Source organism: Drosophila mojavensis, unplaced genomic scaffold (genome assembly GCF_018153725.1).
Source record: "Drosophila mojavensis isolate 15081-1352.22 unplaced genomic scaffold, ASM1815372v1 contig_74, whole genome shotgun sequence".
NCBI lineage: Eukaryota > Metazoa > Arthropoda > Insecta > Diptera > Drosophilidae > Drosophila > Drosophila mojavensis.
In genome coordinates, this window is record NW_025318899.1 from 22,990,098 (window position 1) to 23,002,323 (window position 12,226).

The 12,226-nt window shown below is 35.5% G+C and overlaps 1 protein-coding gene across 15 annotated transcripts in view; it reads right to left on the minus strand.

Moving 5' to 3' along the window:
- LOC6583386 (sex determination protein fox-1) overlaps positions 1-12,226 on the minus strand; it is a 145,959-nt gene that overhangs the window by 99,276 nt on the left and 34,457 nt on the right. For all 15 annotated transcript variants that reach the window (XM_032731534.2, XM_032731532.2, XM_032731533.2 and 12 more), the window contains exon 2: positions 10,021-10,285. In XM_032731534.2, the coding sequence (XP_032587425.1) occupies positions 10,021-10,077 (57 nt within the window). In that variant the 5' untranslated portion in view covers positions 10,078-10,285. The remainder of the gene's footprint in view (positions 1-10,020; positions 10,286-12,226) is intronic.

The following is a 12,226-nucleotide window of genomic DNA, read 5'->3' on the forward strand; positions in this document are numbered from 1 at the left end:
CTCTCAAAGCATTTCTGTTCCAGAATACTCTGACAATATAAAAGATATTGATTCCATTTAGCTATCTATCATGATATATGCTTTCTTCAACTTTAGGTAAATTTAAAGCGTTTTTTCATTATCTGAATTTTGTTAACCCTAAAAATAAATATTAAAATTCTGCAAATAGAAATTTCGCCTTGCGCCTTGTATAAATATTATAAATAATTTAAATATTTTATTATTATATGAAATACAAAATACAAATCTGATCAAGATTCATATACACACATATAAAAGTATTTAAATATGCATATAAAGATATATTAAAATATAAGAACATATAAGAATATTTTAGAAATAAATATATTTTTTTCTCTAATAGATAACGGATAATGGTTGTTTAATTTATAATCTGTAGAGAAAGTCCTGTAAGCTGTATCCAATTCAGGATGTTTAGAAATACATTTAAAAAAAATCCCTATTGGAAATAATTATTATATATGTTTCATTTATATCCTGTACATAAATATAAATAAACATATTATTATTATTTTTTTTTTTTTTTCTTTTTTAAATATTTTATTTATTATGTAACTTCTTTGCCATTATATTTTGAGAATAAGACACTCCAAAAATTAATACATTAACAAATAAATTTTTTTCGAGATATCCTGAAGTAGGACTTTGTGATCTGCTAGCTAAATTCTTTCTTTTAACCAATATATGTTGATATATATATAAAGGGCAAGATATCCTGTAATGAAAACTAAAGTCCACAGATATAACATTTTCATTTATTTTTCAAAGCCAGCATAACTCTGGCTCTGTGGGCGTGGCTGATGGCAGAAGGCGCCAGTTCAATGCGCTCGTCCTGCACACTCAATTATAATTTGCTTAGACAGACAAACAGTCCCAGAGCTCAGCACACGGGCGCCGTGCGATGTCTTTGGGGAGCTGCCGCTGCTGCTGCTGCTGCCGCTGCTGCTAGCGCTGCCAGCGTTCATGTCGTCGCATTAGTCGAGAGCAACAGCCTCATCGCATATACACGTAAATATGTAGACATTTGTATATAGCATAAATGCGTTTGCATCAGAATGTGTGGGCGGAAGCCAAAAAGTGTGCAGCATTTGCAAAAGTTAAAAGCATTTGCCGGTTTATCGAGCCCGCACATCCCTGAGCATAGCTCCTCCCCCTCCTCCGGCATCCCTGGTAATTCCATCAGCTTCGAAAACTCTTTTGACTGAAGCCTTTTCACGCACATCTCATTTGGTTACATCTGTTGCGGGCTTACTATTTTATTATCTCGTCTCGTTTATTGAACTTCCATTTGACAAATTTTTTTAAATATTCATACTCGTGCACATTGGGGAAAGAGTATATTGGTTTTGTGGTATGTATGCTCTGATGTTCGTTTATCTAGGACTCTAGAGTCCTTTAATGTAGGAGCAGGTGTGCTGCTGGTTTGTAGGATGTCAGCATTCTATCGAAATACACACAACATTTCTATTGTACATTTTGTTCTTATTATTCAGACACTATGCAATGAAATATGATACTTCGAATGTTCTCTATTTTATTATAATTAATAAATTGAATATATTTATAATCATTTCTAATGCTTTTATTCATGTAAAATTACTAAAAAATAAAAAATAAAATAATAATTTGGTGGAACCTCATTATCGAACCTCATTAAAACTAAAAAATAAAAAAAAAAAACTACTCAATATTTTTGAATAAAATAAAAAACATTGTAAAGATGGGCCAATTCCTAATTATTTAAAATTATTCGTAATAAATTGTCACTAAAAGTTTCGCTAAAATCTCAGGTTGAACTGTTCTTTTAAAAAGCGACTTACGTTTTTTGTAGCCTACGAACCTCTTGGTTTTTGTGATTATCTTGAAAACTAACATTTGCCTAAAATCAGATTTAGCACCAATTATAGAGCTAATCAAGAGCTAAAATAAAAGAATGTTTTGGCATTCGTTTTTTTTTTTTAACTCAAAAACGTACGAATGTCACATTCGCCACTAGAGAATTGCCCATATATTCGAGTATCTTTCACGCCCATTCAAACGAGAAAAAATAATACTATATTCAGCACAAACACAGAAAGTTTTCCAAAATTTAAACATTATATTTCTGAGCGTCTCTATTACAGATAATGTAATATGTATGATCTTTAGATTATATTCTGTATATTATATATGATTGGATCGTAAGCGAGTATTGCTTAGTAATTGGTGTTTGAGAGAATTATTATGAAAATATGTGTAAAATAAAAAACTATGACTATGAAGCTCCCATCAGTTAAACACGATTTGAAATAGTGATGTACTCATCATTTTTGTCAATTATATAGATATATATATTAATTGATTTTTATTTTATATTGAATTTAAATAAATACAATTGAAAGCATTGGTATGATAAAAATATCTTAATTTATTTTATTTTATTATTTTATTTATTCAAATTGCAGCAAAAATGCAGTTTTTTTTTATAGATATTTAAATTATTTAAAAAAGAATTCAGTTAGTAATTAGCTTCTTAAGATATATTATTTTTAAAGAAATAAACCTCCTAGAAAATAAATATATATTTATTTCTTAAATTTATTTATTTATTAAACTTAATTTAATTTTGCGACAAAATAAATTTCTTTAAATTATTCATTAAATCGTCTCAGATAATAGATTGCCTAAGAATTGAATAGTTGATTTATATAAAAGATTGCGAAAATAAAAGACAAAATGACAAAAATATCAGAAAACATTATATATGTATATATTTCATATCAATAATTTGATTGATTTGATGATTTTGTAAATCATTATTTCTTTCTTTTCTTCATATTTATTTTCTTCATGTACATAGATGAAGATGTGCATTACACTCTGATGCTTCATGAATATTCGTATAAATCCAAATTTAAAGCTTGTCCAAATCTTAGCTAAGCAGACTTATTTTTGAGTACAGTTTATCAATAAATCTAGCTGGCATAATAAACTGGTTAATCAAGGACATTCAGAGTAATGTGCGTGCCAAATTCCAACACATAATTACCGATGCCAGAGTCAATGAAAGAGAATTTTCCCACCCTCTCTCTCTCGGTCCTGCTCTTGGCCAAAAAGTTGGGCTAAAAGCCCACAAACTGCGGTTGCTGGGCAGAGCCATAAGAAATGCATTCGAACTGTCTGATGTCTGAAGTCCATGGCCAGCTGGAGGGCGCGGGGCGGCAGTTGGGATGGAAAAGTATTTCACTGAGATCCAAAAAGACGCAATAAAATTCAATTGCGAACTTCAGCGCAGAGCAAATGAAAACAAAATAATGAATATACTTTGCACACGCACACAGCAGAGGCTCAAGCAAAGGACGCCCAGAAACTTGCTAAGTTCTTGGCAAAGACTCTTGGCCAGAGCTGGATGAGGGCTGGAGGAGATGTAGGGAGAGAGGAGTGGCGTCTCTCCACTCCTTAGCGCTACGTATTTTGGGGCCTGCAGCAAACACATGTCAAATGCGCTTTTTAAAAACAAGTTTTTCCTTCTAGCGTAAAGTTGCAACAAGGCCAACAGCAAAAGCAACAACAACAGCAACAGCAAAAAGAAATATAAGGAAAACTGCTTATCTCGACAAAAAGCCAAAATGTAAGGCGGCAGGCAGGCGGACGAGCGGACGGGCGGACGGGCGGGTGGTCGGTCGAGAGGGGGCGTGGCAGCTGCACTAATGGTGCCAAGCAACCGGAAATGCCGCCATGCATGTCTGCCTCTAGTTGAACAAAATGGAGGCTGTGTATCGCATATGTCTGCATGCATGTGTGTGTGCGTGTGTGTGTGTGTGTGAAGATCTTGATTGCCTTTTGCTACAGGCAAAATTTATAAGAGACGCTTTCTTTAGCCGCCTTCCTTTGTTTGCTGCGCTGGCTTTCGTTTTTGCTATGATAATTTCCGCAGCTGTTGTATTATATAAAATAAAACAAGTGCAGCCAGACGCCAGCTTGATTTGATGGCCGACTTCTCAATCGCAGCCATGGCTATGCAACATGGCAACACACAGTCGCAGCTGGGAACGCGATGTGTGCCGCGTGCGAGCCTCGAATTGGAATTGACATTTTGGCCAGGGGCCAACAGAATAACTTCACTGAGGTGCAGCGGGACTCGAATGCGACGCGAGCATCCCATTGACCAGTGCTTGTTACGTAAGTGGCCAATAGGCGCAACGATACTCCTATACCACATCGAAGACCAACTACCCTAACAATGACACAATTATGAAGTTAACTCGTTGAAAATAACACCTCAGGCAGAGGGAGAATAATTGCAGAAGGTATTCATATAGATTACGTCTAGCCGTGAATCGCACGTCTGTTCATATACATAAATTAAAAAATCGATTGCGCTGTCGATATATACAAATCGATAAATAATTCGTATCAGCTTTTCTATACATGACAACCTAGGAACCATATAGAAACGACAGTTGGCCAATATATACCTAGAGATTTTGAGTTCCTTTCAAAAGAGCTTGGCCAGGCCAGGAGGCTTGGAGAAGATGGACGCCAGCAACCCAAAGAGCCTCTGGATCGTGTCTTGACAAAAATAATTTCATTAGATTGATTTTTTTTTCCATTTTAATTTAATTTAATATAAGCAATTTTTTACTTTATAGTTTATGAATTTAATACTTAATATTTTCAATACTTAATTTTCAAGATTTACTGTGATTCTTGTCCTAATTTATCCAAGGCTGAGAATATGCTCAGATGAAGTAATTTTTAATGAATATTCGGCCATATTGATTTTTAATGGTATTTTGTTTATTATTATTATTTTTTAATTTAAACAAATTTAATTAGCTAAAAAATAAAGTAATTTGTAGTTAATTTTGTTTTTAAGTAATGTAATTAATAACAATACATATATACATTTTAGATATTATTTGCCATAAAAATTATTTTGTTTAAAATCAATTTTACGTCTTTAATATTTGCATATATTTTTAGAGATATGCATTTGATTTTAAAATATTTTTCATATTACTTTGGCATTTATGCCAGAGGCCAACCATGTCGAAATCAAAGAAATATATTTATATTATTGGTTTCTTGTGAACATGAATAATTTTTTTAATTAACAACATAACTCGACAAATGTTGAGCTTATTTTGAATTGTCAATGAAAAACTAAAGCTAAAGTTGGCCTCGGCCAATGACAGCAATTGCTGCATAGTTCAAGGAGATGCCAAAGCCGTTTCGGAACGGCAAAACGATTTCGGTGCTAGCCACGCCCACAAGTGGGCAACATGTGGGCAGCGGCAACAATCAGGAACAAAGTGTGAAACGTTGCGAGTTAATTGAATTCAGACGGCGTCTAAAAACTGCAAACCTGCAGTCGCCCAAAGTGTTTCTAGTTAGTTGTTTATGCGGCGTGCGGCTGCCGTTGCTGCCTTTATTTAATACTCTGTTTCTGAGTGGCAAATGGCTATATTAGGTGATGTCAAATGATGCGATATCGAATAGATCGAAGTCTGAAATATCTAAATATCGGGCATGCTATATACTTATTTAATACATGTCGTATGTCGTATGTCGTATGTCGTATGTCGTATGTCGTATGTCGTAAGTCGTAAGTCGTAAGTCGTATGTCGTAAGTCGTAAGTCGTATGTCGTATGTCGTAAGTCGTATGTCGTATGTCGTATGTCGTATGTCGTATGTCGTATGTCGTATGTCGTATGTCGTATGTCGTATGTCGTATGTCGTATGTCGTATGTCGTATGTCGTATGTCGTATGTCGTATGTCGTATGTCGTATGTCGTATGTCGTATGTCGTATGTCGTATGTCGTATGTCGTATGTCGTATGTCGTATGTCGTATGTCGTATGTCGTATGTCGTATGTCGTATGTCGTATGTCGTAAGTCGTAAGTCGTAAGTCGTAAGTGTCGTAAGTCGTAAGTCGTATGTCGTATGTCGTATGTCGTATGTCGTATGTCGTATGTCGTATGTCGTATGTCGTATGTCGTATGTCGTATGTCGTATGTCGTATGTCGTATGTCGTATGTCGTATGTCGTATGTCGTATGTCGTATGTCGTATGTCGTATGTCGTATGTCGTATGTCGTATGTCGTATGTCGTATGTCGTATGTCGTATGTCGTATGTCGTATGTCGTATGTCGTATGTCGTATGTCGTATGTCGTATGTCGTATGTCGTATGTCGTATGTCGTATGTCGTATGTCGTATGTCGTATGTCGTATGTCGTATGTCGTATGTCGTATGTCGTATGTCGTATGTCGTATGTCGTATGTCGTATGTCGTATGTCGTATGTCGTATGTCGTATGTCGTATGTCGTATGTCGTATGTCGTATGTCGTATGTCGTATGTCGTATGTCGTATGTCGTATGTCGTATGTCGTATGTCGTATGTCGTATGTCGTATGTCGTATGTCGTATGTCGTATGTCGTATGTCGTATGTCGTATGTCGTATGTCGTATGTCGTATGTCGTATGTCGTATGTCGTATGTCGTATGTCGTATGTCGTATGTCGTATGTCGTATGTCGTATGTCGTATGTCGTATGTTGTATGTCGTATGTCGTATGTCGTATGTCGTATGTCGTATATCGCATACCAGAGCAGTGTACCACGTACAATTTAGGAGTGGGTATTCAAAACTGAAAGCTTCTAAAATTCAATAGCTTGCACGAATTGACCTGTTTAATCTACCCGGTGTCAGAGCATTGCACAGTCGTTGCACTTTCATAAAATTTGTTTAGCTCGTTACTGTTAAGGTTGTTGTTTATTTGTAGGCAGCGGGCCTGGTTAGTTGGCTGCTTATACAATTTTAGTGAATTCTGTTTTCACCATTTTTTTTGTTTTTTGGCTCTGCTCGGCATTAGCTCAAAAAGTTGCCCATTAATGGACGTACGAAATTTACTTTGGTCGCGCCGCATTTGTATCCATGTATGTGTGTGTGTGTGGGTATGAGAGACATGATGTTGTTGTGCGTTGGGTGTTTTAGCCTCGTAGAGAAAACTGAAGCTGTTGTTGATTTTGATGCTATTCTGCTGCATGTTTGCGTTTCGGGCAACCGCTGACGCGGCTGCTGCCACTGGCAATGCCATGCACCGGACTCCCCCGGATCATGCCCCTCCGGCTCACCAAGCCCTTCTAGCACGTTATCCACGGCGGCGCTCTGCTGGTTGATTGCGTAAATGGATGCGCTGCGCTAGGCTGGGCTGGGCTGTGTTGCACTGCCTACAGCCAACAGAACTTTGCACTTTGCACGAAAGCGAATAGCCGTGTGCACTGCGAACCGGAAGTCAATAAAAGTTGGCCTATTGCGCAGCAGGAGGCAGCATCAGTCAGTCAGCCAGTCATTGTGCCTGAGCCAATTTCGGACGAATTTTTTCATGCATTTTTGACTAGCAAAGCACCTGGGCAGGTTAACGAAATTAGCTGGCGCATTGGCCTCTAGCCTCTAGCTAGGCTTGATTACAATTTTTAATTCGAGTTCAATTGGGAACTTTATTAACGGCTCATATCTTTTATAACAACACTCTTAATATCATTAACAATTTTTAGGTTTCAAATTGCTTGTTGAAATGATACCCAAAATTATTAAAAGTCCTATCAAAAAATTAATAAATTAATATATAGTAAGTAAGTATTAGAGACTCAATTAGACCAAGAAATCTATAAATGATATGTTTCATAAGTGAGTTGTGTAATATAATTTTTCAAAATAAGAATGAGCTGCCTGCAAAGGAATATATAAATCGAATATTTCTATTAGGTTTTTAATATTCGACATTTATACATTGCTCGTTTTATTTTAGTATCAATTCGTGGGTATACTCCTGCCAGTCATATATATAAAATATTTACTGATTATTTAATTTATTTTTGTTTCTAAGTATTTTTATATAAGTATTAATTTATATGCCTCGTACGTGCAAATCAAACACGCAGAGTAAACAAATTTAGGCTCCGGCTCGGGTTTGGCCGAAGAGGAAGAATATCGAGAGTCCTGCAGTATGCGCCATCTATTGCTCAAGTTAGCAGTACCAACGATGCTTCACGGCGATATTTACGGTGATTTTCAATCGCTACTGCGACTGTGGCGAAATGTTGAACAATAGGTGGCGCTTGACGACGCATCCTAAAAGTCTAGCAGTGGCGCCATCTAGGTATAATGTATCGCTCGAAAGCTTGTTAGATACAAGTACCGTTATCCTATGTCTTACATCTAAGCAAAAGTTGAACTTTGCCATTCAAGTCTTTTAACGCGCCCCTTGTTGTACAAACAATACAAAGTTCTGAATGTCCTTATAGCGCTATCTGGCGATAGACTGGCAAACTAACACACATAATAAAATTCGGAGCTTGAAAGCTCTCAAGGCGCAACAGGCTAAAAATAAAATATGAACAAGTGAGTTGAAAGGAAAAGCGGAAAACTACAGTCCAGACAAAATGCGAATATGTTGTGAATGCTAGCACGGATAACGGGAAATAATAAAATGATAAATGAAATGACAAACCCAAATATCTGCATTTAACTCCATCCATTCCTCGTTTAGTTCACTGTTCATTTCACAACAGCGATAAAAAATTTTCCAGTAGCCGGTAATGGAAGTCCATCTTGGCTTAAAATCATAATGTTTAAGAAACAAAGAGCGGGCGTCCTCCATTTGATATTAGCAAAATAGGTTTTACGCACTTTTGAAAACACAAATTAAACTTGAATTTAAAATCAAATAAACAGCAATCAACTCAAGATTAAAAACATTAGAAGATACAACCTCACTCGATGCAAAGCAAAAATGCGACTGACGCGCACTCAGTTCAATTCACACAGTTACTTTCGCAGCCGTACAGTGGAGGCTAACATATTAGTAACAGCAGAGTGTGCAGAAGAATCAGCTCAGCATTCGCGTTTGAGTACAGTAAAGGCGATCAGTGGAACAGTGGAAGAAGAATTATTTTAATAAACTAACATATTATGTTCTATTAACACTAAAAAAAAAAAAAAAAAAAAAAAAATTAATAAAAAAAAAGACAAAACTTGGAATAAAATATATTTAGTGTCAACTTTGAAATAAATAAAATAATAAACGTCTTATTTATTGTACACTTATACATCAATATAATTACTGTCAAAAAAATCGCAACTACAAATGTAAATATAGTTTTAGTTATGCATGTTTTGAGCGCATAGAGCTGAGTGCGAAAAGTGTGGCTAGTTGAGAGAGAGAGAGAGCGAGAGTGAATATGAAGAAAGAGAGCAAGAAGAGGGGCATATCGGCTGTTACTTTTGTTGTATTTTTCGCCAGCGTAGCCTTTCTTGGAGATTCAGAAGTAGAGTGGTAAAGTGATGTAGGTGTGTGTGTGAGTTTGTGTGTGAGTGTGTGTGTGAGCGTGCGATATTGAAAAAGGGAGTAATGTAAGTCAGCGCCTTCAGAGCGAACTGCCGTTAGCATTGCTGCAGTTGCTATGCAACATTCCATTTTAAACAGTCTCACACATATACACACACACACACACAGGTGCACGTTCACACATGCCCCTATAGCCCTGAGCAGTTCTGAGAGCTGCTTGCGCAGTGCGCTGAGAGGGAGAGAAATTTTCTGTACGCTCCATGATTTCCATGACACATTATCGTTTTATAAGATAAATTAAACTCAAAATAAAAAATAAAAAAATAAAAAATTAGAATAATAGTCGTGCACATTTCATGTTTCTAAGGCGACTTATTATAGGACTGAAAATTTATATTCACTGACTATTATGGAATATATGTAAGTTCATTTGTGGGATATGTATCCCTTTCTTCTGCTTCAAATGTTTGCTATTATACTATCATACAAAATTACTATTTTTAATAGGTTTATTTGAATATAAATCTAGTGTGATTTAAAAACGGAAAATAGATCGTAAAGTGGATTCTTCTTCAAAGTTTTATTGCTAAATGAGTATGTTACCATATTTGAAATAATAATAAGACGAAACATGAAAACTTGTATCGGAATTGATGTAGCTCACCTGTCTCTGATGAAATTCCATTGCCGGCACATTGCCATTTAATTCGACGGCAGACATTTGTGAAAACAAATATTACTAATTGTTGTGAAAAAAGCAGGGATCGTTACTCAATATATTCTTTTTACAGTTTGGCACTCTCATACACAGCGATTGTTACACTAAACTTAGCTTGAGCTTGAAATTTTGACATTCAGAGAATATCTACGGTACTTAGTTTGGCATTGATAATCTACTTTGGGTTTATCATTAACGCATTGAATTGGATCTGGAAAAATAAAGACAGAAAATATATTAATTTGAGAAAACATTTAAAGCAGTTTGTTATAGGATGTGCCATATACATATAATATCTAAATACCAAATATCTATTATAAAAAAAATTTTCATCATCATTCAACGGATATGATAATTCAGGATATGATAATAATATTCAATTGTGCGTTTAAAATACTTTTTTGAAAATGTTCATGGAATGAGGCAGATTTGGGGCTGTTGTCCTTATATACATATATATACATATATTTTAGCAAAAGCATTATAGTCTGATTTACCATTTTCATTTAAAAATTTCCCATTTAAAATTAAAAAATAAATAAATAAATAAAAATAAATAAATAAGATAATAATAATATAAACTTGCATGATGGTGTTCAGCTTGAGTTCGTATTAAGCACCTTTTTAAATTAGAGCAAAATCTAAGTAAAATTTGAAGCTGCTAGCAGCTAACGGGAGATTTTAGATAATCGAATTGGAATTGATTTTTGTCGGATTTCATGCCACACCAACGTAATGTATGTATGTGTGTGTGCAATAGCAACGGATGTCTCATTGCAGAGATGGAATTCGAACCGAATAGCGTCGAGTGTACCGAATCGAAAAAAATGTAATAAGACTGGGTCGATTCGAATATAGATTGTTAATAGCTATGACAGCAATTTCCATGTGCTCGTATATGTAGTCTCATACCTATATATGTCTGCGTGTCTGTGTAGTTCCGGTAATAGAATATTAAAATTGTAATCAAACTGAACTTGGACTTGGATTTAACTCCGTTAGAATCAGGGAAAATGTTTGCATGTACTCGTAGATAAAATATGTAGACATATGTAGAAATTAATCTAGAGAAACAGCTGTACTGAGCCAAGACCTATTCTTCTAATAAACAACGCTTATCGCTCAGTCGTTTATCGAACTATGATATATAGTATAATATATATAGCATAATATATATATATATCATATGGTATATTATATAAATTTTTTCTAGCAAATGAATATAAGCAATCAACAATAAGTACGTTAGTCGTCAAAGCTATAGACTATACTTATATTCCGTTGTATTTTAAGCACTTTGAGTGATGAAATATAGAAATTTAGAGTATATGTATGATAACTCAAGGCCTAAATGGTATGCTTTGCCTGGGCATGGTAATTTGGGAAAAACTGTATATAGTTTATACAAAAGCTCAAAATTTACTCATAAATGAATTGGTTCAATTTCTGTACTGATTTGCCATAAATTTTGAAATATGCCATTTAGAGAGTTTTGAGTTTTGACCAGGAGTGAGTATTCTGCAGCTGGTATCGCTCGACTAGTATATTCTCAACTGTTTTAGTCAAACAAGCATACATTTATGGCAAATTGATTGCATATATGTATTGATCTAAGGTGGGCTCAACCTAACGGTATCTTCACGTTAGCAACTACCGACTAGCGCGCTTGCTTGCTCGCTTCCTAGACTCTATCCGTATATTTATATATAGCTGGCATGTGAGAAATATCTCGGCTGAGCACGACTTTATTTGAAATCGTTGCATTAGCTATGCAAATCACATCCACTTGCAAAGAAACCAACTGCTTTCGCGCGTACTCACAGGCTAAGTGGCATCCAGGATATATACCCCACGAGGGTACTTAGAGATATAAAATAAGTGCACAACATAACTTTGTCTTAGTCAATAGCCATTGGAAGTGCATTTCTATTTGTATTTTATGCCACACACACACACACACACACACACACACACATAAATGCAATTGGTTTTAACGATTGCTGCTATTGGCCGTTGGCAGTTTTAGCTTTCGCTTTGGCTTCAGTTTCGTTTTGGCCTTCTTCCGTTTAACAAAATACCGTTGCAATGTGTGCTGTAACACACATCTAACTATGTTTTACACACATGGCTAACAACCTGGCCCCGCACCTGA